The sequence below is a fragment of the Anopheles funestus genome, chromosome X (genome assembly GCF_943734845.2).
Source record: "Anopheles funestus chromosome X, idAnoFuneDA-416_04, whole genome shotgun sequence".
NCBI lineage: Eukaryota > Metazoa > Arthropoda > Insecta > Diptera > Culicidae > Anopheles > Anopheles funestus.
Genome location: NC_064597.1, coordinates 7,327,454 through 7,353,167, shown reverse-complemented (window position 1 = coordinate 7,353,167; position 25,714 = coordinate 7,327,454). Strand labels below are relative to the sequence as shown.

At 46.7% G+C, this 25,714-nt stretch overlaps 5 protein-coding genes across 5 annotated transcripts; 2 read left to right on the top strand and 3 right to left on the bottom strand.

The window, feature by feature from the left end:
* Positions 1–1,289: 1,289 nt before the first annotated feature.
* LOC125761709 (programmed cell death protein 4) lies at positions 1,290–8,560 on the bottom strand. The gene is made up of 5 exons (XM_049423156.1): positions 7,520–8,560; positions 6,639–7,393; positions 6,166–6,548; positions 5,831–6,084; positions 1,290–2,663 (listed from the first exon to the last, which is right to left on the bottom strand). The coding sequence occupies exons 2-5, from the start codon at positions 7,369–7,371 to the stop codon at positions 2,591–2,593; spliced, it is 1,443 nt and encodes a 480-aa protein (XP_049279113.1). The 5' UTR covers positions 7,372–7,393; positions 7,520–8,560; the 3' UTR covers positions 1,290–2,590.
* Positions 8,561–8,995: 435 nt separating this feature from the next.
* On the top strand, positions 8,996–12,411 carry LOC125761693 (uncharacterized). The gene is made up of 2 exons (XM_049423132.1): positions 8,996–11,576; positions 11,652–12,411. Exons 1-2 carry the CDS (start codon positions 10,647–10,649, stop codon positions 12,300–12,302), a joined length of 1,581 nt encoding a protein of 526 aa, XP_049279089.1. The 5' UTR covers positions 8,996–10,646; the 3' UTR covers positions 12,303–12,411.
* Positions 12,412–12,580: 169 nt separating this feature from the next.
* On the bottom strand, positions 12,581–14,950 carry LOC125761683 (transferrin). The gene is made up of 2 exons (XM_049423049.1): positions 13,400–14,950; positions 12,581–13,332 (listed from the first exon to the last, which is right to left on the bottom strand). Exons 1-2 carry the CDS (start codon positions 14,842–14,844, stop codon positions 12,870–12,872), a joined length of 1,908 nt encoding a protein of 635 aa, XP_049279006.1. The 5' UTR covers positions 14,845–14,950; the 3' UTR covers positions 12,581–12,869.
* A 1,301-nt stretch (positions 14,951–16,251) lies between these two features.
* On the bottom strand, positions 16,252–17,608 carry LOC125761807 (uncharacterized). Its single transcript, XM_049423316.1, has 3 exons — positions 17,353–17,608; positions 16,765–17,039; positions 16,252–16,701 (listed from the first exon to the last, which is right to left on the bottom strand). The coding sequence occupies exons 1-3, from the start codon at positions 17,474–17,476 to the stop codon at positions 16,486–16,488; spliced, it is 615 nt and encodes a 204-aa protein (XP_049279273.1). The 5' UTR covers positions 17,477–17,608; the 3' UTR covers positions 16,252–16,485.
* A 250-nt stretch (positions 17,609–17,858) lies between these two features.
* On the top strand, positions 17,859–24,967 carry LOC125761493 (anaphase-promoting complex subunit 1). The gene is made up of 5 exons (XM_049422666.1): positions 17,859–18,169; positions 18,261–19,426; positions 19,508–23,683; positions 23,754–24,108; positions 24,184–24,967. The coding sequence occupies exons 1-5, from the start codon at positions 18,146–18,148 to the stop codon at positions 24,583–24,585; spliced, it is 6,123 nt and encodes a 2,040-aa protein (XP_049278623.1). The 5' UTR covers positions 17,859–18,145; the 3' UTR covers positions 24,586–24,967.
* The last annotated feature ends 747 nt before the right edge of the window (positions 24,968–25,714 follow it).

Genomic DNA, 25,714 nt, shown 5'->3' with positions numbered 1-25,714 from the left:
TACGTAATAGATTTGTGTTTGTGTTTTTTTCTTGTATATGTTAATAGTATGCTTTGCTTCATTCCATTTCGGTTACAAATGTTTCTTTTCGGTGTTTTTGTTTGTTTGCCATCATGCGGCCATCATGCTTTAAAATGAAGAAATACACCGGAACGAGTAGTTATATCGGGGAGAGAAGATCGAATGATGGGGATAGAACCGTTTTAATAGGATAAGTTGGTAAAAACATTGTTACGCTTTTTCGTTCACGTTTTGGAAAGGAAAACATTCCTTCCACGTCTCATCGAATGCAGAAGAGCGGAATCATTAGCTAAGTATGCGAACATTTGTAAGCAGAAAGATGAAAGAAGAAAAAAACAATACCCAGGCGTCGCTGGAAGGATTGCTTAGCCCCTACCGATAAACATGTTAACAACTGTGCCACTTTGCTTTCTTTTACAATGAAATATTGGTTCACAAAGAATGTTTTTGTTTCTTTTTTGTTTTGGTTTGCGACCGGTTTCTCGCTTTATCCAACAAATTTATTTCATATTTCTTCTTCTTGTGCGCGAGCGTTTTCTGCCTAAATAACGTTGGTCAATCGCGCCATTTTGTGTTATCTTTTCGAGTGTGTTCAACGTTACGCGGTCCTGCTGTACTATATAACGCTTCATTTACATGTATCGTTAGTGTGTGTTAACAGACTGTTTCTTTTGTCCTACCTTTCTATCAAACACCACCTGGATCAGCACATACTGTTTTGCTTTCACTTTCCTGTCAGAAATATTAAATATACAATACGAGATAATAAAAAAACGTGCTATGCAAAACAAAATTGAATTGAAATCTCATGAAATGATGAAAACCGATTTATGTAAAATGAGGGGGGAAAAGCCCTTCGCGATACGTTAGCGGTTGTTGTCTGTCTCGCGGAGCTCGGGAAAAACTATCCCGCATAAAGTTTATGTTGGTTACAAATTTCGTCTTAAAAACAATATGGCGCTTCTCAAAAACAAAATGTTTAATTATTACGTTACATTACGAAAATGGAAAGGAAACCTGTAAAATAGGCTCACGCACACACTCTTACTAAGCGTTCTCATTTTCCAGTTGAGGTGTATATCTGTGTGTGGTGTTTCATCTGCGTTTAAGAGGAGCCTTCTTAAAGTCTGAACGCTGTTCACTTATTCCACCGTTTGCGTTCTTTACTTGCTACCTTCTTTTCCCTGACTCGGTTGACTACTGGGGGGGAAAATACACGCGAATAATTTTCTAGAAACAAAAAGCCAAAACAAAATAAAACATCTTGCTATGCTCTCGACAAAAGGAATCTCTTTCTCTCTCTCTTTTTTGTATCGTTATACGTTCTAAAAAGCAAACTTATTCGTAACGATGAAATGCAAATATAATTACAAAACAATTTCTCCTCCCTGTGTCTGTCACACCTTCGCGCCTATTCCCCCCCTACACTTTTCGCCACGCATTGCGTGCTGATGTGTGTGCAAGTATAGAATGGTAAGCAACGTCAACGATGGATTTATCCATGCGTGTGTTGTTCTTCAGTTCATTTGCTGCATACGATTAAGTTAGTTTGCGTTTTATCATGAATTTTACAATAGTATGCGACGCGCACTCTTTTGGCTTTATATCCTTTTTCGCTTTCCAAATGCAATCCTACCGTTTGCTTATTAAGGCGCTCTCCCTGAAGAAGGTCTTTTGCAAACGAGACGGGGGTGCGGAAAAAAACGGGACTAAACGTGCGGACAGATGAGTTAAGAGACAATGTTGGAAAGCTGGAGCAAAAAAAAGGAAAATCTGCAACGGTGTTTGCTGCTTAATGATTTTCCCGCACTGGATTGTGTTTTTAAAAAGAAAAGCTATCTCGCGCTTCCGCATGCCACTATCCGTACGTTTAAATCCCTTTTCTCCGTTGTTCGTTTGCTATCATTTGATTAAATAAAGTAATGGCGGGTCTTCAAGTTTGCAACCGAATCCTTGCTACTGAGCGCGCGTATGATTTTCCACCCACAAAAAAAGCTAAGCGATACGATACAATATATACCAGTCCAAAGTTTGCAATTAAATGCATCATATTAAAGGCTAAACTGTGGCCCCAGATGATGCTGTTTTTTCCGTTAGAAGGTGCGTTTTATACTCGAAAAAAAAATAAACGAATAAAAATTAAGAAAAAAAACATGTAAAAATAGGAAATAGTTGCACTCTCTTTCTCTCTCTCTCTCTCTCCCTCTGAGGGACATTGACTCGCAAAATTTTAGTATGATTAGTGCACGAATTAATTCTCCTGTTCCTTTTTTTCTTGTTGCGGGTCTTCTCTCCTCAACCTTTCGCGCGGCTTGCCAAAAAACCCTTTCTTTAGCAGTGTAGTTCTCATCCTCTAAAAACACACCCCCTACACGCTTTAGCCCTCCTCCCTCCCTATCCACCACATCTCCTTCTTCCAACAACAGGTTGGCGCTGTGTGACCTTTTCATTTCGTTGCTTTCATCCGTCCAATTGAACCGTGCGATGTGGAGGGCAGCCAGCGGCGGCGCGGGTGCGGAGCATGGCTTGAGTTTTGCTGGCTGATAGAACTAGTTTGGAGGGAAACATTTTACAAATCGCGGCGAAAATTGATCTGTTTGATCAAGCCACCGTCGCCCTCGGACACAAAACGTTTGCGTCCCCTAAAAAAAAAAAGCATAAAGAGAAGGAGAGAAGAAACGTATTAGTAGGCAGGTAAATATAATAACGATTCAATTTAAACAAAATAAAACAGAAAAAGCTATTTACATTATTTACAGGGAACATTATAAACGCATATTAGATGGTTTTGCTTCGATTTCATTGCATCGGTTGGTGCAGCACCTTCGTCACCTGAAGCATTAAACATTGGCCAAGCAAAAGATTCGTACACAGAAACCGGTTTTCTTTCTCCCGTCCGATGCAAACATTCCCGCATCATATGAATACCGAAGTATCAACATGCATATAAACGCGCCACCACCAGCATTTGGTTGACCATGTTGAAATTTTGTGTTCAACAATTTTGTTGATCTGTTGATAATGTTGTCTTTGCTCTGTCTTGCTAAAAATCGACATCTCAAACATGAGGCAAAACGTCCCTAACAGGGTATAATACCGCGTTGTAGCGTATTTTTGCATCGCACTTGCGTGTGTACAACAAACTTACCGGTATCAAAAATTATTTGTTTATTTTCCTTTCCGGCAATGTAATTTCGCAAACTGCGGGCGAATATGTATGTGTTTTGTTGTCGTGTGAAGAATAAAGGAGCTAATATTTCCAAGGACAGGCTGACCTTGAAAAGAACTAAAGCATTAGGCGCGCGCAACCGAGAAAATACGCCTCGCCTTTAAAGGGGATGTGGGGTGAGAGCACATTGTAATACTGTGTTTTTGTTTTTTTTTTAATTACGATTTGTAACGATTCTTGTTAGTATGCCAATTTTGGTTTTTCGAATTTTTCATTTTATGGACGCATTTTCCTTGCTGTTTGGAAATAAGATCCAGATGTAACGAATGAAATCATTTTTGGACTATATTTGTATAACCATCTACATCACAAGACGGAGCAGACAACAGTTGCTATCATTGTTTTGGGGCCATTTTAACATTCACAACAATAAAATGTTTCGATGTTTCGTTTGCCACACTGGTGGAGCCATGTTTTTACGCACGTACGCATTTTGTTTTCGTACAATTGATACGAGCAGAAATGTGTGACGGGGTGACGAATGCTTAACATTAATAACAAAAACCAAAACAAAAAACTACGCAACCGCAGTACAGAATACCGGGGGGAAAACTAGCACAGAGAACCGTGAGACTGCGCAAGTGTGTACACCGCGAACGTTAAACTTGGCGTCCAACCGGAACCAACACACACATGCCACAAAAAGAACCGGCTTACACACACAACCGTACCAGACGAAACAATATATGTTTGGACAGTAATGTGGATAAAGGTAGAGCGAATGGAGAAAATGTTTGTTTATTTGTAAATGTTCAAAATGCTACCAATAATAGAATATGATTTAGCTGCATTAAGTAATTGGGCAGCAAATGCAATATAAATTATTTAAGCAACAGAAAACCTTGTCGATTAACGCCCACTGTATTGCTAGCCGGAGAATAGGTAAACACACGCGTATTCGTGTATTTGTGTGCTAAACATGCTGTTGACGACTTTGCTAGGGCAAAACTTTGTTTTGGTTTTGCGTCGTCCCCAAAACACTCTTACTCTCAAGGACTAGGAAGCATATGGGGGCATACGGTTACATAGTAGCGCAATCAACAACGACTTGATAAGAAAGTATATTTTCATTTAGTGTGTAAAACATATTATAACAGAAACCGTACCAATACAGCATTCATGAGGTGTGTCTGGAGGTGTTCTCATTTGAGAATTTTTAAAGGAACAAAAACGTCAATTCTAGATACAAAAATATGCTTTTCTGCCTCTTCAATGCCGACCATTAAACGGTGTTGATAAGTATAATCTTTCACGTCTAAAAATATGCTCCAAATGTCACAATGTTATCGCGCTGGGTTACTCTCTCAATGTCAATCATTTATCTCAATAGTTTACCTAAGATTTGGTACATTATCGATTATTTGATATATAATAAAAAAACCCGTGAAAATTGACCTTCAAAATGCGGATGTCGCACACAACGCACACCCAAAATTGTTCCTTCTTGCTCTAATTTCCCTTTTTTTTCTTCGGTTCGTTTCCATTCGCTTTCCCCTCGCCATTCGCTTGTTATTTTGTTCTTAGCATTTGTAATGTTTGCGGCTTCATTCAAGGTTAACCCGAAGAAAACAAAGCGTACACAACCGGCATCAATAACAACAGAATTGCGTCGCAGCGACGCAAACATTGGAAAAGGTTTTGTTTTTTTTTTGTTTTTACCCATGGCTAATGGTTATTTTGCGATAAAACTTCCGGTGGTAACCTTGTAAGATACAGCGAATCAAAACAAAAACATCGTAACACCCCCCCCTGGCGGTCGATGGAGGGGAAATCAGCAAATAAAAACATATAACCGGTACATTTTGGTTGAAAAAAACAAAACCCGCGGCCAGGCTAAATTCTCCAGCCTACCCAAGCCGTATACACACGTGTACACCGGCCACCGCTGTGTGCGTGTGTATGTGGATGTAGAAATGATGGTGTGTTTGTGTTTTGAAGATCAAATTGCGACGCAAAAGACGAATCTCCCGCAAAGCACAAAACAGCATCGAATACTTTTCAGCGGAACCCCGCCGGTTGAGAGGCAAAATGGCAGAAGCGAGACAAAAGAGCAACGGAGTTGCCCTGTTACATCAGCGGCGTGAATGCGTGCTCCAATACATGCGCACACAATCGAAATCCCCCCCCCCCGTGGTGGCCGTTTCTGTATCCGACAAACGGGCCCCGAAGGCTAAACAAATTTACTTTCGGTTTCGATTTCGTTTTCTAGCCGAGGCGCTCTATCGTTTGTAATGCTAGCCACCTTTTTCACGCATATCGTGCAGCAGTAGCGAAACAGTGAAAAACAAAACAACATACATCCACCTCTCTCTCTCTCTCTCGCTCTCGCTCATAAATGTTATGTTGGAATAAATGTTATGTTGAAAACGGAAAGTAAGGAATGTTGACGAAATCTAACAGCCCAGTATTTGACGGTGCCGTAGTGTCGGGGCAGCTGCCAGGCGCTCGCATGGAAAACGGCACGTAGGCCAACCACGAGATGTTGCGTTAGGTGGTGCAACAAAATGGATATTTCAGAGTTTTGAGAGTTGCGGGTTTTATGTTTTGTTTTGCTTTTTTTCTTCTTCGTTATATGCTTACCGGGTGGGAATATCTTTGATGAGTGCTTCGCTGAGGAACGAACCAGCGCGCTGGCAGCGCTGGATGAACCGATCCAGGATCGAATAGGCGAGCGGAATATCGAGGACGATATCAGTCATATCCTCGTAAACGCGCCGGAACCCTTGCTCCATCTGCTCCGGCGTAACGATACAGGTACTGTCGAGTGTGAGGAACAGCTCGCAAATGGCCACCTCGGTGGACTCGTTGAACGCTTCCAGTGTCATTATGATTGCCTGATATTAGTAGATAAAAAAACAAGCGTTACAGTTGGTACGAAAACAAACAAAAATAATGCTGTAAAATATCCCATTTACCTCGTAAATCAGTTCATGATGGAAATGCGGCACCTCCAGCTCCTTGATGGAACGTTGGGCTTCGCTGAGATCGCGTGAAAGCAGGTACTCCTGCAGCAGATACGACATCTGCTGGGTGATGGTCTGCACCGGACGTAGGGCACCGCCGACACCCCAAACGTTGTCCAGCTGGCCCCAACCGTCGTGCATCGACAGCAGTGTGGTCGCACGCACCAGTGCCGACTGGCCGTGCTGGTCCAGATCTTCCCGATCCGACTGGTAAGCGTATTTCGGCGGAATGCAATCGTCCGCGACCGCACGGGCAATAAAGTTGCCGAGCAAATGTGGTGCGTCCGGCGTGTCCAGCATAATATCGGACAGGTTTGCCAGCAGCAGATCGAACCCTTTTAACCATGTAAAGGAAGAAACATTCACACGATTGAAGAAGAGATCGATGTGCCAAGGAGAAATATAATGATAGTAACCGTACTTACCGGCACAGATGTCCTCGCGCGTTACGATGCGCCCGTACAGATCGGAAATGAGCACCGACGTTAGCTCGCGCTGCGACTGCTTGTGTTCGAACGCGACCGCAACGATGGTTTTGGTCACCAGCGGCTTCATACCCGGCTGCAGCAGATCGTCCAGTGCGTCCGCCACCTCGTGTGTGTCACCGTGCTCGAAATACTCCAGTATGATCGGTTCCAGCTTCTTCACAACCTCCGCCTCCGTCATCTGCGGTACGATCTCCTTCAGCTCCACGTTGTGCGTGCTGTTGTACGCGTCGATGTCAAAGTTCGGATCGTTCGGATCCTCGTCCAGCTCGTCGTACACCTCCGAGCCCGGCTTGCCCCACACACCCTTCCGCCCGGCACCGCCCTTCTTCGGCAGGCCCCGTCCGTACCCGTTCCGCGATCGGCGACTGTTCTTCCACTTCCGGTGCGGCGACACAAAGTTGGGCGTACCGGCCACTCCCAGCACACCGTCCTTGCTGTTCGACCGGGACAGCTTACGCACGCGCTTCTTCAGCTTATCGTCGAGCAAACCGATCGGTTTCTTCATGAGCTCGGTACCGTCCGCCGTCTTGCTTGATCCTTCGCCGCTGTTCGGGGAACCGGGACCGCTACCTTCAGCACCCGATGCGTTACCGTTACGACCGTGATGATCGGCCACACCGTTACGCTTGTCGTTGTCCGAAAACAATACACTCTCACTAGCGAGATCCATCCTTGTACACGGGTTGGGTCACCTAAATCAGCATCCCAGAAAAAAAAAACAAAAAAATTGTACTTAGTACATATGGCATACGTGTCTTCCCCCCCAAAAAGGCCTCACAAGTCAGATCAAAGCAACCAAAGAAACATTTGCTACTTACCTTTTAAGCTGTTTACTTCAAATGCCTTTTCCCTCGGTGATATTACACGCGGTACGTACTGTTGCCGTTTTTTCCACAACAAAATGTCTGCTCGCTGATTGAGAGGGGTTTGGTGTGTGTGTGTGCGTTTTAGTATAACTGCCTTCTTGGTTGATACGAAGCGAAAAAATGAGATGCGTGACGGTGTGTTACTTCTTCTCACTTCTCACCGCCGCTCGGGATGAAGTTTGTGGCTGCTGCTGGCTACTGTTGATCGTGTTGTGATATGCGCTGCGTGCGAACGGGATAGAAAAGCACACTCCACACTGCTCTTTCCAACATACGCGGTAGGAAAGCAAAAACAGCTCACCACGGGCAGAGAAATGAAACTGCAAGAACAAGCTGCAACATTGAAGAACCGGATGGAGCCGGCACTACACACCACTATCTAACACACCTTCACCACTTTGATGGTGGTGGAGAGCAAACTTCGAACTGCGTAATACAAGTCCTATGGCCGGGGTGAGCAACTAACACACGCACATGGGGAACGGCCGTTTTCAAACTTCCGCTGGTTTCGCGATTCAACGAAAAAGAAAAACCACTTCTGGGAAAAACGGGTTTTCCAGTATTAAAGGAAACAGAGAGCTAACGATAGACGGAATGGCGGGGGGGGGACACTCGGTTGTCCTACGTTCCACGCACGCCCGTACCCACCCGTGACCCGAGAACTAGAAACACCCGCGCGTGTGTGTGTGGATGTGTTTTGCAATAATTTTTATGCTTCTTCTTGATGGGGCAGATGGTACAAAAGGAAAAACAGATCAAATCAATTCTTCACTTCACTGTAAGTTTTCACACGTTTTCAACTCAGTACACCACGTTTTTCTTTCGCTTTGCACACAAAAAAAAACTCGCGAAGCCGGCTTCAGGCACACACAACCTTTCAACGAGCGATACACACACCCGGCTATGGGGATGTGTGTGCGTACGCGTGCGGTGGCGGTTAAGCACGGTGGAAAAACCGGAGGAAATTAGCACGCACTTTATATTGCTATTAATTGTACTTTGTCCAATAATATTCTGTATTTAAATAACGTTTTTCGGCTTCGCTTTTTTTGTCAATTTCAGACAGCAATACTAGCTTCGCTTTCACGAATAAAGCACACAACGCACTGACAAGTAAACCTTCACCTATGGCGACTGTTTTACGAATGAGTTGAAGTTTTGTGGTGAATTCGGTTTCCGCTCGCGGTGTGTACCTGAGCGAATGAGCGTGTGTGAGTGTAGCACTCACGCTGCACAACTACATACAAAGAAAAACAACCCAGTTAAAGAAATGTTATTTTTTGAACACATATGTATCGAACTAAACCATTCGCTTCTTATGTATAATTTTAATTTACAATTTGTTTAATTAAATGTAAGTAAATAAATAATTTTTTACCAGACCTTTTGGGCTTTTATAATTTTTAAATCTATGGGAAATATTCTGCACGCGCTTGTGCAATAACAGGAACAATTTCGTAAAACCACCAAAATTATTGCGTAAATATTAACGAACAACCCTGTGAAAGAGTTCCCCACTACCGAATAGGTGAGAGCTTCCCTGTGTGAGTTCCTCCCTGTTCCGGGATCTGTGTGATAGTGTTTGTTGCATCCAGTGCTGACAAATTTAATTCAATGCCATTTCCAAAACAATACGACCTAAAATAACACTCAATACCGGTCGTCGGGAAATTTCCAGAATTTCTCGAACAATCCAGAACAATCTTTGTACTGGGAAGCATAAGAAAATGTATATCAAAAAAACACTCATAATTGGAAAATGATCTGAATAATTTGAATCTGTTTTTGAAGAAGCATTATAATTTGTAACATACTTTTCCAAGATTTAGAGAAACTTTATTTAGTAGAACTTTTATAACAGATAGGTAAAAAGATAACAAATAGTATTGAAATATGAAATGAAATTCTATATGACAGAAACCATGAAATAGATCAAGAATTGTGCAAAAAAGTATAGAAAATTGAACAGAACGTAGCTGAAAAACTCGTCACATCAGTAACGAAATGAAGAGGACATTCTATTGCGAGACACTTTACAATGGTCAAGGAAAACGTGTCATCAACATAAATGCCGGTGTACCGCTGTTTACGAACCAAAATAAACACATGCGATTAGAGTGGAACACATGGGGCAATGTGTGACCGCCCCTACCAAGGAGACGAAGTGCGAAAACATTGGATGTCGTTATAACATTCAGTCGGAATGTAAACGGGCAAATGTATATACAACTAGACGTACGATAGATTCAAACAACACCAAGAATATCCGATCTCTGAAAACAAAACCCAGAATATGAAGATATTCACTATTGCTGTGATCGATTGCTGTGGTTAACCAAATGGAAGATTACAGCGAAGTCGTCTTGAGGGCATTCTTCTGGTTCAAATTTTCGCATACCTGTCCTGGTGACGCCATCTCTAATCCCTAATCCCATTTAACACTGCCCACGTAAGCAACGCGGTGTTCCGTACGCGAAAAGGGGTGAAACGGTCAGGCCATAATCGGCCTGATAATCGATCGAGTCGACCGTGAAGCGAGAACCATTTCCATTCCACTGCTGGGTCAAATTGCGGAAGTTGTACACACCACGAAAAGCCACGCACCACAGGGAATTTAGAACGATACGGATAGAAAGAGAAAGGATGAATGGTGTGAATTGTGCCCCGTTTTTTCCATACGGCATCTTCAGGTACATTTGATGAAACAACGGCGGCGCACTGATTGCCAAAAGCCGCAATGTGCGTCGCAATGGTGGTATGATTGATAAGATAAACCGATCTAGAATGCCGCACGATACCGATCGGCAATGAGCGAAGGTGTCGCTCATCACCTCCAACACAATATATCTGCACCTGCGAACGTAACAGGGAAGAAAGAGGTGTAAAATGGACGATGAACCTGAGCTTGAATGCGATGAGGTAGATGAAGATAGCTGCACCATAAGTCAGTTGATATGGTTCGTTGCAGTCCGCGGTCAGTAGTTACTGCAGCGTCGCCGAGTCCGGTTCGCTCAGCTTATCCAACCAGTCAACGTTTTTTGTTCCCGGAACCCGTTACGACGATCAATCGGATTTGCAGATGGAATCCAACAGCACTCAATCAGACCCTTGTCAGCCAGATATGCCTGAGCCGGAGATGGCAGTTGTGCGGATGCGGTCTCTAGAGGAACCCCAATCACCGAGCATCCGGTCGGATCTATCCGAATGTCGCAAGTCGTCACTGTACGTGTACGGTGACGGTCAGTTCAGTATTACGCTCAAACACTACGACAGTATTGTGAGCGAGGTGAAGTGTCCGGGATGTGCGGAACCCATGGATGGACCCATCACCATGTGTGGCACCGGTCACAGTATCTGTGCTATCTGTCGTGTTAAGCGGGGCACCTGTCCCCTGTGTGGAGATCGAGTTACCGAGCTGCGTAACTACACGCTGGAAGCCATTGTTTCCAAGGTACAGTTCCCTTGCAAAAATGCCACCAAGGGCTGTGCCGTACGACTTCCTCTGCAGCTGTTGCGCTGGCATAGAGAACGGTGCGGTTACAAGCTTATCGAGTGCTTCATGGGTAAGGTTTGGGGATCGTGCGGATGGCATGGCTGTGAGCGAGATTGGATGAGCCACTGCCTGGAGGCACACGCCGATCACGTGCACCAGGAACCGACGGTGGAGCTTCGCTGGGAGTTCGGAGCAGAAGCTAGTCAACGCGCCTCCGAATTGCAACTGGTAGTCGCCTATCACGTACTCCGTGCCTACGGTGAATCCTTTAACCTATACCAAGTGTACGATCAGGACAGTAGAACCGTACTGTGGACGGTTATATGTGCTACTAAAGAGTCGAAAGTTAGTGCTCGATTCGCGTTTGAGCTGGAACTATATTCACCAGTCGACAGTTGGAAGCTGTTGGTCCAGCGCTTCCCATGCCATTCGGAACTCGATCCAGACTTCCTGAAGGATGGCCACTGTGCTAAGATTCCACTCGCTGATGCGCTGCGTTTCATGACGGAAGAAAAGGTACTAAGCAATACTCAGATTTAAATTCCCACCCACACAAAAAACCCAGCTTTTGTTTCACTATTCCCTGCACAGGTTTTACACTACCGAGTACGAGTCCTTGAGGTAGGCCCTTCACGTAGCCAAAGCCTAATGAAGTTAAGCAATGGGATGGGAAGCACCGCATCATCATCGCACCTACCAACCAACTACTGCTGCAAGCACATCGAAAATGTTAACCTGAAGGCGGTCCCCGAAGGGAACATCATCTGTAGAAAGCAGCAGCCATCTATCAACACCGATCCGGCATCCGCTCAGGATGATGATGAAGTTTTTCTGCCCTACGCGGATGCTGATGATGTGACAATCGACGACACACTCGGCCGATCAGTGCGGGCTCAATGTGAGCCTAATACGCGAAGTCGTTCGTCGAGTCTGAGATTGGCCACATCCGTTCCGATGTTGGCGCAACCGGTCCAACGTGATGATGCTGAACCCCATCAGGAGGTCGAATTGCAACCGATCCAACAATTGGTGCGCGTTAAAATTGCTGAACGGGAGCAAGCGGTGAAGATGCACGCTCAGTACACCGCGCGGAAATCTTCGGCAAAGACAAACGGCACTGTAGAACGGGGTTCTAGCGAGAGCCTCGCTCTGAAACCTTCAAAGGGCACGGGATTATCAAAGTTTTACAACGTCACCATGTACAAGGCAGCCAAATTTCTTGACAAAAAGGGCATTAAGTGAAGAGCTTGATAAACTGGCCTGCTTTAGCGTTAGTGCTTAGATTAGTGTGTTAAACTAATGCATTTTAACAAAGGTTTTGTCGTAATAAACCACGTAGATTAGTCTTTAATGAGAAGAGATAACCGGAGAAAAGCTATATGGTGAAGTGCAGTTCAAGACGGAAGAGATAAAATTGTGTTTGGAGAAGACATTTTGTGTCGCACCAGTAACTGCGGTTCTGTACAATCGTGACAAGTGTTTTTTGTTCCTATAATGATCACGCCAATGATAATAAAACAATCAAATACTAGAACTCACTTTCGTTTTTTTATGCTTTGCTTTGCCGTTGAATAAACAAGGAGTTTTATTTACGATTCATTAGCACAAGGGAACGACAGAGTAATTGCAGTGTACGTCGCCGTGATACACAAATATAGGATTCGTAATTGTGATTCTTGAACCTTTTTAGTATAGATTGCTGAAGACGCTAAAAAGCATCAGCTAGAGAGCACTAAACATAGACACAGAAACGAAAGCTATTGTACTGGGGGTTTTCGGTTATATACGTTGCGAATTACTCCCTCACGACTATTTGCTGACGGCCAGTTCTGATGCGTAGTCGTGGAAGATCAAATGTTCCTTCACCTCGCCGTCCCGGAGCCGGAATGGTCCAAACATGCGAAACACTTGCTCCTTCGAATGTCCGCGTCCAAATGCTTCGGACAAAGCGGTAAACGCGTGCACGACACTATCCTGCAAGGCTTCATCCACATCCTGCCGGACGTAGATGGCAGCTGCATTGCGCTCGGAGTTGAGATTCGACTCCAGGTGACAGTTTGCTACGTTCGAGAGTGGTTGAAAGCTTAGATCTACACAAACGAGTACTTTATCCGTGTTGTCCTGATTTTCCGTCAATGTTTTGGAGCGCACGATACGAATCGGGGCGGATACACCGTCGGGTGAATTGACATCAACTACCCGCAGCGAGGGTAGCTTCGAAGAAAGTATTCTTGCCGCTGCTGCCGCCTGTTCATTCGATGAATCCAATGCACTAACAAATGATAAAATTTGTAAAATGTAATCTTTGATTTAAGCCGGTTTAGATCTGTTACACTTACACTGGGCCGCTCCGCAGACGCTCGTTGGTAATTGTCTTATCAGCTATCGCCACCATTACGTCATCATACGTTTCCCACATGAGTGGCTTCAGCTCGACATTGGGTTGCCTCAGGACAACCACATCGGCTTGGGTACCATCGCGTACTGCGGCCACACATGCGTCGGCTGTCTTTAGGACGCACTGCAGTGCAGGACGAATGTCCCGCGAATATGCAGCTTGACGCATCAGCTCACATTTCTGGCGCTCATCTTCGGATACGACGCAGAGTCGTAGCACGTTACCGAAGCGTCCTTCACGTTCGATCACTTCCGCGTAGTTAGCCTGCGCGAGGTATTCGCGAGGTGCTACCGTATTTTGTCGATCCACTATCGGTGCCTTCTGGTCAATCCAGAGCTTCTGAGCCGTGCGTCGGTCCGCATCGGATACTTGGTTGTTCGGATCGGTCCAGTAACGATGAAGCTGTTGTCCGAGTGTCTGCAGTTCCTGCAATCCTGCACCACTCAGATCACCATTGCCGAGTAGTACCTGCCAAGGACGTTGAGCCCAGGAACAAACTGGTTGTCCGTCGGCAATCGGACGAGTTGTGCCGTTCTCACACAGATAGACGAAGTCTTCGGCTCGTGCGCTTGGATTAAGTGCGGGCACAGGCAAACCACCAGGCGTCACGGGCAGCCCGAAGTACTTGCGGACGTATATGGTCTTGCTGAATGCCACGTCACCACCATTCTCTACCAAACATCGTATAGCTCCCTCATACCCGGCATACCGATCATCTTTGGCACATTGTTGCGGCTGATTGCAACGTTCGCAAAGGTTCGCGTAGCGACCCTTCAGTAATCGATCGATACCGGCATCGGAGGAGTAGCTACCCGGTAAACACGACGCACTGAACAGCTCCGACAGACCGGCCAACTCTCGCTCGACCGGTGATAACGATCCGTCCCCTGGGGGTAGCTTTAGCACGCCGGCACGCTGCAGCCGTGTTACCGGAATTTTATATCCCACATTACGCCCGAACCCGGTATGACAGGAACGCTTGCCGCGCAGATCAGCCAAGCTGTGGAAGTTATCGGACGCCCGCACCAGCATAATACCCTCGTAACGGAACATGGCTGTCGGTTCTTCGGCCGTGCGCAGTTCACTGAATACGACAAAATCCTGATTGTCGAAGTGTGACGCAACGTAAACATCCTCCGGATCTGCCACGAGGTAATCCGCCTGGCGGTTCTGCACTTTACGCAAGCAGTCTAGACGATCGATCCCACCTACACATCCGATCGGAACTGCAGCGGTACCGGTTAAACGTACACAATCATCCAATAGCTCGGCCGGTACACACCAGCGAAATTTGGCCGCATCCTGGACATCCCGTCTATCTACCGCAGGTACACCGAAAGCACCTGCTACTAACAGGGCTAACCAAACCGTAATACAGGATTTCATCCTAAAATGCAAAGCCAAAGCGAGAATGTTCCTTCCAGCAAAAGTGTAGTCCCGTGCCAACTCGTTCACTGATTAAACTACTACTGGCCACATGCCTATTTTATACAGCACCGCCATACCAGCCATACACTCACATTGATAATTGTCCCAAACCCGTGAACCCAGTGTTTCTTAATCAATACGAATCCTTATCGTTGAGCGTTACCGCAAAAACCAATTCGTTGCCGGCTTAGTAGCTTACCAAACAACTCTCATTGAATGCAGACGACAGTGGTATCGCTTAAATAATGTGATTAAGTTTTAAGACAGCAGTTAAATAAACAAGAAAATAACTATTATTGATTTTTTCCATGGTGTAATTTTTTTTATTGAACAGTTGTATTGCTATCAATCAGCTACAACGTTTTAATCGTAGAATTGCAACCGATAAATGTTCTTCAATTTTTTTATTGGTTTGCCATTTATTTATTAATAAGTAATCGTTTTAGAGCCACTGTTTTTTTGAGGGGATTTTGTATACTATTTTTGTAAAGTTTACGATTTCCAAGGGAATTCCCCTTAAACTTTCAACCCAGCTATCTTGTAAAGCTCAGTCTCCCTTGCAACTGCATTAATTTTTATGAAGTATTTACGTTGAAAAAAATTAAATATAGCTTTGCCATTTGAACTAAAACATAGGTTTGAGGAGATAGCCCAATCTGTTTAGCATAGCTAGTGCTATGAAGATTGTACTAGGTATCAGCAAAATCAATTCGCTAATATAAAGAACACAGAGAAACATTACGAATCACACTTTGGTTGCAAAGAAAATATTGGTAAAAAAGCTTTGAAATTTAATGGAGTTGAGTAGCAAATAACCAACAAATTAAACCATTGCAAACAATTTGAGTAACTTTTAATCGAAATTTTTGAGTGCGAATAGTAGATGAAACTGATTTTCTTTGAGTTTTAAATCAAATGGTATGTAGAAAAAGTAATTGTGTTTTTTCTATGAATTGTACTAATTGAACTAAATTTCTTGTTAATCATAACTTCTTTACTCTTTATTAATTTTTAATAATTTCCTAACGTCCCTTTGCCTAAAAGCTCATTTGTAATGGTATCGCTTGCTGAACAAAACATATACGTCTTTTTAAACATCTCCAAGCATTCTCGCAGTTGGTAGCTATCACAAACCTTTTGCCTTTTTGTGCTTTTTAACTGCAAATAATTTTTAAGTTGAATAATAAAACAAATAGATAAATTAACCGTGAGTTAAGGCATAGCTAAGTAAAAAACAAAACTGTGCGAGGAACTGCAGTATTGAATGCAAACGTCGTCAGCTCTCGCTTGTTTGCAGTAATAATAGATAATTATTATTGAATGCGGGAATGTAACGAAGAAAAAAAAAAAGAACCCTTCTTCCGGTAAATCGTTTGATTTTGATTTTATATTTACAAACGAATAAATGAATCGACAACATTCGCGCTAGACAAACACTCGTAAGGGAAGAGGCACAAAGCAACGATTACGCAGCAAAGACGACGTGAAGAGTTTCGAACCCTAATCGCATCGATGGATCACCGCGTTGGCGGTTATGTTGGTTAGTGTTGGGGTGACGTGCTGCGTTGATGCGTATTTTGCCTACTTCCGGCCGGGCTTTTACTTCTTTTCATTGTCGGCCGCTGAACGCTGCTGCAGCAGTTGAATTCGATGCTGGTTGACACAGTCGGTGAACTGCTTTACCTCTTCCGCGCAACGCAACGTTTCGTGTGGATTTTGTCGGTAGCATGCGATTACCTTCGCCTTCAGATCCTGGCAGGGTGGCAGCTGCTGCTGAACGGCGGTCGTTGCGAATCGCTTCTTTACGTCAGCAACCTGAAGCAATGATACAAGTTTAAGGATAGAAAACAAATGGGATTCCCTTTTTTGTTGCCTTACCGCATCGCTGTATTCCTTCTCCAGCACTTGGTTCGTTTTGGCGAGGTTCGCTTCAAGCGCCTTCAACCGTTGCGTCCAGTAAACGTCGTTTTCACGCAGCTCCCGTTCCTTCTCCTGCAGTACCTGCATCGAGGTAAACGGAAGTTCACCCTGAAACACTGTGGACGGTGGAACCGGCGGATTTGGGTAGGAGCTTGGGCCACGAACCGGTGGCGCACTGCTCTCATCACTACCCTGCTGCTGCTGTTGGCGTTGCTGGGCGTCCGCATTCCGACCTGGTGGTTGATTGATGCAGAAAATTCATGTTAATCGCCTGCATCGCCTTTATCGCTTTCGATGCACCTTCCAGCCGGGGGCACAGGTGACAGCGAGGTTTTTTCCCCCTTTTTGCGGTTGCATAATCGGGATAGCGAGTGAACGAAATGAAACGCGTCGGCATATTCCATTTGCATGACCATCAGATCAGGCAGCCCGGAAAGAAGCGCAGGAAAGGAGGAGGAGGGTCCGTTTTTTTTGTGCAGATCGATCCCGATGCAAAGCATTTGGCGAATTGCAAGGGTAGAATGCACCAATGGTATCCGTACTCACCTTGCGTCTTGGACGGAAGGCCACTCTTGAGCCGCTGTACTACATCATCGGAGATATCGATGAGGCCGGCGGGTGAGTCGTTGTTCACCACCAGCGTTCTCGGATTGCTGGATGCGGCCCCCATCGCTAACGGCCCTTGAAAACGAAACTTTTAACCCTGCTCAGCGGTGCAGCTTCTTGATTTTGCTGTGTATTTTTGCCGTGAAGCTTCACCTTTTGCACGGGATTTTCAACAGATAATGTTTTGACAGCTGTCACTGCGTTCAGTCAGAATAAAGCTGCCCAATCAACAAATGTGACGACCAACGTCATCGTGCGTGAAAAAAATAATTTAAATCATCTTCATAATTTCTAACAGTATAAAGCACGTAAATTGTATCATTTTCTGCAAAATTGTATGATTCTTCTAAATAAGGATTAAAAAATGGTTTTGTAATAAAGGTCGTTTTATACACTTTTGGTGTAAACGGCGACAGACTGATCGATTATCTGTCAAAAAATTACACAGTACAATTTCAGAATTAAATTTCACTACCGTTTGTTCGCTGTCCACAATCTGGTGATCTACGTTAGTTTGTTTTAGCTGTTTATGTGCTGTTGCCGTTCAGTATTACCTTAATTCTTTGCTTATTTTCTTCACCGAGGAAGCATTTCTCATACGTATTTAACATACAATTCGTGTTTGCATTCGTTTGCCCGGTCGGTTTGAGTTTGGTTATGTTTCCATCATCAACACCGTCGTCGACGCCGCCGGCCCGATAAGTTTGCAAATCTGGATGATAAAAAGGAAACAATGATTACCGCCACGGAACCGCTGGTATGAGCGTAACACTGCGATTACGTGTACTCATGCAAATTGTGTAATCAAACAGTTAAATACTCATGTTTATGTTTCGTTTCTGATTTAGGAATACTTTCCACGAGGCCGTCAGGTGGTGGAAAATCATCCTGGGCCGAACGTAGAGGACGAGCACGCATTAACCGGACATCCAGTAGACTTTGTACTGCTACAGCGCTTGCAAAACGTGAACATCTCGTTGGATGAGGATGAACCGGTTGAGTTTTACCGATTGCGCGAACTGCCCATTAGAATGGGGCGCAACAACTTTGCTGCCGGTGGTGCATCAACTCCATACCTGTGCACGGAGGAAGAATTATACGTACGCGGCCATACGGCCGTGTGGACACACTGTATGGGTAGCGAATCCCAGGGACTGCCGCAAACAACCTTTACATGTGATACAAAGATCAGATTCGCGTTTTTCTGCCCGAGACGGTTTATCCGGCCGGATACGACTCTACCGGGGAAGCCCGATACCGACCAGAGCGCTATCTGTTTGATCGATAAGGACACGATACATGTATTCCTCGAGGGTGGTGAGACGTACAAAGCAATGCTGCAGTGTCCGGTATCGGCTGTCTGGATGATACCGGATGGTATAATGCTTGAGCGTAGCGTAAACCATTCCGTGACGATAAGCCGGGAAGGTGTACCGTGGCCCCGCTTGTTTACCTTAACCTTTCCGCTGGAAGAAATGAAACCAGTGCTGTTGGCGGTTGGTTCAAAATATGGTTTCTTGGATACACCGAATTATCGTGTCGTATTCTCCAGTGAACGTGTATCGCTCGTGCTGCTGTACGAGGAAATAAGCGGCAAACACTATGTGTACAAGCTGCGGGAAGCCGGCCAAGAGGAGATTGACATGATAGAATGCATAGACAACATTGCCGATACGGAGTTGGAAGACGATAACAGCAATCTGCCGGCCGCGGATGTCGGACACGAATCAACCACCGAACACAGACAAACGCAGACGAAGCTGTTGGGCACTAGTACGAAGCTGGAACATACGTTCGGTTCGACTGTATCGTCTTGGATCAATTCCATCCCGTTCGGCAATAATCCGTTCTGCGATCCACCAACACGCATCGGTGAGGATCGTAATGGTATTGTTCTCGAGCAGCCGGAATCGCGCAGCACCTCGCTAGCACCACAATTCTGCCTGGAACACATGTGGACCGTTGACGCAGCTAGCAACTACGTACACGGACTAACATCCACTTCATCGTGGAGGTAATGTGTTTTTTTAATTATTCATAATCGACGATTTTAGCTTTTACTTTTATTTATTTTTTTTTTAATATTTTATTTTAGATCGGTGGACGGAGAGATGGGTTCGGAAGGATTTTTACATACCGATCTTGCGGGTAACAATTACATCTGCTTCATTCAATCCCGTGCCTGCCGTCTAACGCTCGTTCAGTATAACGAAAGCAACTTGAGCGTATGCGGCAGCTACATGGTACCGGCCCGTTCGGCCGTTTCGCTCGAACACATCAACATGATCGTGGTGCTCGAACCATCGGGCAGGTTGGTGCTGTACAGTGGCCATATCGCGGTCGGTAAGCTACATGTAACAGGGCTGCGCAGTGACTGTTTCCTGCCGAGCACGGCCAGTTTCGGTCAACCGCCAAGAACATCCTTTATACCGGGCCGTACAAATCAAGCCTCGAGCAGCACGCCCGGCACCGGGTCAGCTGGTACTGCACCGCTGCTGGAAGGTTTTCCACGCCGTAGCACACTGCTGCCGAACGTATCCGTCGCGGATGGGAAGTTTGAGGAGGAAATTCATCTACTATCACCGGTGCGGCCCGCCGTACTGTCCGAATCGGTTGCGACCGGTACGAAACCAAAGTATTCCTCCAGCACGCACGTACGCACGGTCATCGATACGCGAACGATCGCAAAGTTGTGTGATGCGACCGGATCGCGCTTTACACTGATGCTGGAAGACGATCGACTGTTGCGGTTAGCATTGGCACCGGTTGCTGAATCGCAGCTCGTGCTTATCTGTCTGAAGGTGATGCGCCACACATTACCGATTGCGGTGGTGCATGATTTTCTTATCCACTGGTACGGTACACGCAACGTTCCGGGATCGCATGCCGGGTTTAGTGCCCATCAGGAATGGGATCTATTCTGTACGCTGCTGTTCACGATGATGGGCCGTCCGATTGGGCCACCGGATGCGGATGATCGGGTATCGCCTGGCGGGCATCAGCCGGCTGACGCGGGTAGCTGCACATGCACCGATGAACCAAAGAAACGACGCCGGGGTGAAAACTCACACGGTCAAACGGCCGATTGGGAGTTTCTGGGACGTCACGCTACAGAAAATCCATTTGCGGGTGTCCCAGTGCGTCCGAAATCGACTTCGGCCGGTAATGGTGGTGGTCGACCATATCAAACGCACGAGGTAAACAGCCTTTATCCATACATCCCGGATATACTGCAAATGTTCCATCTGCTGTACGAAGATTTCAAAATGAATGTGTGCCGAACGGACGAGCTGCGGCTGTTGGCGGACTTTCTGTACTGTCTTGCAGCCGATGCAAAGCTAGAATCGTACCAGCTGCACTATCTGACCGATTTTCCCGAGCTGCTGGACCGTTACCGACGCCATGACAGCTGTCTAATTGCAGATTCCAGCATATTTAATCGGCTTGGAGCAGCGCGAACCACACCACCGCACGTGTTTCGCTATATCGAGCGTATGTTGGGTGGTTTGAACGATGGTACACCCTTTCCGCATCGACCCGGTATTAACGATCTTAGCTACGACATCTTAACGCTGATGGCATTTCTCTATCGCATACGTGCAGCGCACGGTTGGGTGCAGCAACATCTCGAATCGATACTGTCGAGTGAATTTTTCACGCAGCAAAACTCGCGCCAGCTGTGTCTGCAGCAACCTTGGCGTGGGAACGACCCGGAACCAAGCACGGTAGATAGTACGTTTGCCCGTACGGGCGATACCGTGCTGTCGTTTCTGGTCGAACGAGGCTACACACGGAACCAGCTGGATCAATTACCGCTCACGGTGCGCTACATTGTGCTGAGCTATCTGGAAGGGTGCCGCGAGTATTTGACGCACGGACTGCATGCCGTCTTCTACGAGTTGCTGATGCGGCCGGAGCTGCGCGCCCACAGTGTGTGCAGTGGTTTGCAGGAATGGGTGCCGGATCTGGAGCTAAACACACAGGACGATCTGCAGCAGCGATACATAGCGAAACCGAAGTACGATGAGATCGACACCTGGCAGCGAGAAATGAGTGAAATCGAAATATCCGGCACGGGGGGTAGTGGTGTGGCGGGAGGTGGCGCAGTCGGTGCATCCGCCAGCGGTACGGGATCGAACGCTCAGAAGGATGATACGCTACGCCAGGGAAGCGATGAGGACGGTATGAGTGGACTGGACGACGAGTTTCTCCAGCTACGCTTCCCGGACGATCGGCGCATGGATGATGTCCGCGCCTTTCTCAACAGCTCGCAACGCATACAGATCAATCTACCGCAGCCACCGAATGTGCCGGATCACGAATTTCTCGAAGAGCAGGAACGCCGGCTCTACCTGCTGTGCTTGCGCACGATGGCATTACCGATCGGCCGGGGCATGTTTACCGTTTCATCGAGCCGACCGAGCGAAACGCAAACCGTCCCAATACCCCGCCTCTGCCTTGCCGGGCGTGATGTGGTCCGCGGTACAACGATCGAAATTCAGCAAATAGAAGTCCCGGCCAATATGAGCCTATGGCCCTCATTTCACAACGGCGTAGCGGCCGGTTTACGCATCTGTCCCGATACGCCCCGTCTTACCTCTACCTGGATAGCGAACAATCGGCAGGGCGTTCGGAATACGGTCCTTTCGTCCGGTACGGACAGCTCGACCGAGCACGGTGGGTTCCTGATGGCTCTCGGGCTTACCGGTCACCTACGGAAGCTATCCATCTACAGCATCTTCGACTATATGCTACGGTCCGACGAGATGGTACGACTCGGGTTGCTTCTTGGCCTGGCGGCGGCCCAACGTGGTACGGGCGATCTCGGCACGACCCGGCTGCTCGCTGTGCACGTTGAAGCATTACTACCGCCAACGTCCGTCGAGCTGGACGTGTCGCAGAATCTGCAGGTGGCGGCTCTGCTTGGCGTGGGACTCCTCTATCAGGGTACCGCCAAGCGTCACATGGTGGAGATACTGCTGCAGGAGATTGGACGTCCACCCGGACCGGAAATGGAGAACTACGTCGAGCGCGAATCATACTCACTGACCGCCGGCCTTGCACTCGGGCTGGTAACGCTCGGACTCGGTGACAGTTCGTTCTCGCTGCACGATCTCGCCCTACCGGACACACTGTACTATTACATGAACGGCGGCAATCGGCGGCTGATGGTGGGCGCCCAGAAAGAAAAATATCGCTTACCCTCGTTCCAGATCAAGGAAGGACCGGCAGTGAATTTGGACGTAACCGCACCGGGTGCAACGGTTGCCCTTGGGTTGATGTATTTTGCGACGGGTAATGAAGCGATTTCCCGGCTGCTGGAACCACCGACCACTAACTATATACTGCAGTTCGTCCGTCCCGATTTGCTGCAGTTGCGCATTATTGCACGGCACCTGATCTATTGGGATCGTATTGAGGCGACGCGCGATTGGATCGAACGACAGATACCGGAACTGCTGCAGCAGAATGTATCGCCGCTGGACGAAACGGCGGAGGAAGCGGAACCACCGCTGGAACAGCCAACCGGTGGCCAGACGGAAAAGGTGCTGTACGCGCAAGCATACTGTAGCGTGATGTGTGGCAGTGCGATAGCGATCGGTTTACGGTACGCCGGTACGGCGGATGAAGCGGCGGTCAAAACGTTAGACTACTACCTGCTGTACTTCATCGAGCATGGTAATCGGCTGCATAAATATTCCACCGAATTGCCATCGAAGTTTGCCCGCGCCGTGGGCCGTCAGATGGTGGAGAACAGCACGATGGTGCTGCTATTGTCACTGTCGCTCGTGTTGGCCGGTACGGGGGATTTGCGCGTACTGCGTGCCGTCCGTATGCTACGCTCGCGCATCGGCATACCACAGGTTACGTACGGTTCGCACATGGCCATCCATATGGCGCTCGGGTTTCTGTTTCTCGGTGGCGGACGCTTCACACTCTCCCGATCGCCGACCGCCATCGCTGCGCTTGTGTGTACGATTTTCCCCAAATTTCCCACCTACAGCAACGACAACCGGTACCATCTGCAGGCGTTCCGGCATCTGTATGTGCTCGCGATTGAACCACGCATATTTATACCGCGCAGTATCGATACGGGCAAGCTGTGTATGTGCCGCATACGGTACGCAATGGTCGGGAAGGATGTGATGCCGGTGGTACAGTATGCACCGTGCCTGTTGCCAGAATTCGAAACGCTAGCGTGGATTGAGGTGTGCGATGAAAACTATTGGCACATTCGTTTCGATCGGCAGTACAATTGGCAGATTTTGGAGTAAGTTGACACGCAAGATTGCTTTATGGCTTCCAGTGTCTTTACCATTATCTTTTCTTCTTTCTTCTAGGAGTATCTTCAAGAAGCATGAACGGGTGGATGTGAAGCAGCGTACCGGTTGTTTGTCGTATCAGGAAGAACCAACGCGGCTCATTACCAGCCAGATACATTCAACCACCCAACATCACAACATATGGCATCTGGAGCCACTGAAGCTGCTGGAACTTGTCGGACATACGGAAGCGATCAATACCACGCGCATGTTACTGATACCGCCCGATACGGCTAAGCTGCGTTGTTTGCTGGAACCGACCGGTTCGGCCGAACGCGAGCGTAACGATATGCGCTTGTACGCACACCACGTGACCGATTGCGTACTGGGCGATCGTCTCCATGCGCTACCGCTCTATCTGGGACTAACGCAGGTACGCAAAAAAAAAAATTGTACTGTGGACGCATCTTTCTCTTAACCACAAATCCATTCTTTTTGTTTTCACCAGATTTTGCAAGACAATCCACAACGTACGTACAAAGCGATGGATGCCTGGCAGCTGCGCCTGTTTACCGCCGCACTGGACAAAAGCTATTGGCCGTACAAAATGTCGGGCTCGCGTAACTTACTGTCCGTCAGCTTGCTGCAGTCACTGCTCAAGCGCATCTGGAAGCGGTACGATGAACAGCTTTATCGCTACCGACCTATCATTCGTCAATATTTGGGTGTGGATACGATTAACGATCCAAACGAAGGATTGATACCGACCGACTGCCGCCAGGAACCGGAAGATGGTGCCAATCCCGAGCGTCGCCGGGAACATTTACTTAACCTCACAAAACTTATCATTCTGTACGATTTGCCGTACGGAACGCTACTTAGCGGTGATGGAACGTCTGGAAGAACGTGATCGAACGGTGGTACACCTGAAAAATGTTTTTTTCTCACCTCTCCACCCCAAAAAAAAGACACAAACTTCGAGAAGGTTACCTGATTGTATAGCGCACGCTGAAGTTGGATATTAAATTAACGAAGCAAGCTCTCTAATTGAGTATAAGGAAGATTAGGAAGATAGGATACAGAGAACCAACATTCGAGGTCGAATCTCACGAAGCGAAACTGTTAAGGGAACGACGCCAACGACACTGCTGTCCCAGTTACAATTCATTCCTACGCGTCCCGTTATTACTATTAGTTCATTTTTTTCAACTGCTCGTAAAACAGGGATTTTACGCATTGTTCAGTACAACTTATTAACAATTTGTTGAAATAAATTAAAATAAAAATCTGTATTCATTTTCGGTTTAAGTGTGTTTTTGTTTCTTTTATTTGGCTTATACGTTTCAGAATCTTTCTCTCTTTTTGGCTTAACGACATCTAAGGTCACGCCGGCCATTTTTGGCTTATTAGACTTATTTTACCACGTAGCCGGATAGTCAGTCCTTGCTACGGGGGGATGTTCCAGATGGGATTTGAAACCCGGTCCTACACCTCAGTACCGTAGAGCCGTTATAGCATCTCTCTCTCTTGTTGCTTTAATGACCCTGAAGATGATCTTCAGCCGGATTTACCACGTAGCCGGATAGTCAGTCCTTGCTACAGGGGGATGGTCCAGATGGGACGTCGTTTATCACATACACCTCAGCACCGTAGGGCTCTTACAGTATCTCTCTCTCTCCGGATAGTCAGTCCTTGCTCCGGAGGACAAGAATCTAAGATGGCAACGGAAGGAGGCTAAAAGGAGTCAAATAAGTGGGAAGAGGAGTTAAACCAGGGGCCTCCAAACTTATTAGATGGCGGGCCGCTTTGAGTGGAATAGCCACATCTGAGTACCAATCTCGGGATCTCTCGGGAGGGCCGTAGTTTGAAGACCTCTGAGTTAAACGATCGCAGAGAGGAAGACGACTACGGTGTGAACAATTAGGAACATAGAGGGGGATCGAAGAGAGCTACGATGGTGAATCAATACAATCGATTGAGCCTAAAGGCAACGATTCTCGAGGGAGTCAATACGTGAGTAAACGACACGAGGATTGTTA

Bases quoted from the DNA above. Each gene is read 5' to 3' on its own strand.
- LOC125761709 (XM_049423156.1), bottom strand. From the start codon at position 7,371: ATGGATCTCGCTAGTGAGAGTGTATTGTTTTCGGACAACGACAAGCGT. The intron at 6,549-6,638 runs GTAAGTACGGTT...CATGGTTAAAAG, and splicing joins GCGCGAGGACATCTGTGCCG to GGTTCGATCTGCTGCTGGCA. The intron at 6,085-6,165 runs GTAAATGGGATA...TACTAATATCAG, and splicing joins ATCATGAACTGATTTACGAG to GCAATCATAATGACACTGGA.
- LOC125761693 (XM_049423132.1), top strand. From the start codon at position 10,647: ATGGAATCCAACAGCACTCAATCAGACCCTTGTCAGCCAGATATGCCT. The intron at 11,577-11,651 runs GTACTAAGCAAT...TTCCCTGCACAG, and splicing joins GTTTCATGACGGAAGAAAAG to GTTTTACACTACCGAGTACG.
- LOC125761683 (XM_049423049.1), bottom strand. From the start codon at position 14,844: ATGAAATCCTGTATTACGGTTTGGTTAGCCCTGTTAGTAGCAGGTGCT. The intron at 13,333-13,399 runs GTAAGTGTAACA...ATCATTTGTTAG, and splicing joins CGTCTGCGGAGCGGCCCAGT to TGCATTGGATTCATCGAATG.
- LOC125761807 (XM_049423316.1), bottom strand. From the start codon at position 17,476: ATGGGGGCCGCATCCAGCAATCCGAGAACGCTGGTGGTGAACAACGAC. The intron at 17,040-17,352 runs GTGAGTACGGAT...ATCAACCACCAG, and splicing joins CCTTCCGTCCAAGACGCAAG to GTCGGAATGCGGACGCCCAG. The intron at 16,702-16,764 runs GTAAGGCAACAA...TCATTGCTTCAG, and splicing joins AGAAGGAATACAGCGATGCG to GTTGCTGACGTAAAGAAGCG.
- LOC125761493 (XM_049422666.1), top strand. From the start codon at position 18,146: ATGATTACCGCCACGGAACCGCTG. The intron at 19,427-19,507 runs GTAATGTGTTTT...ATTTTATTTTAG, and splicing joins ACATCCACTTCATCGTGGAG to ATCGGTGGACGGAGAGATGG. The intron at 24,109-24,183 runs GTACGCAAAAAA...TGTTTTCACCAG, and splicing joins TCTATCTGGGACTAACGCAG to ATTTTGCAAGACAATCCACA.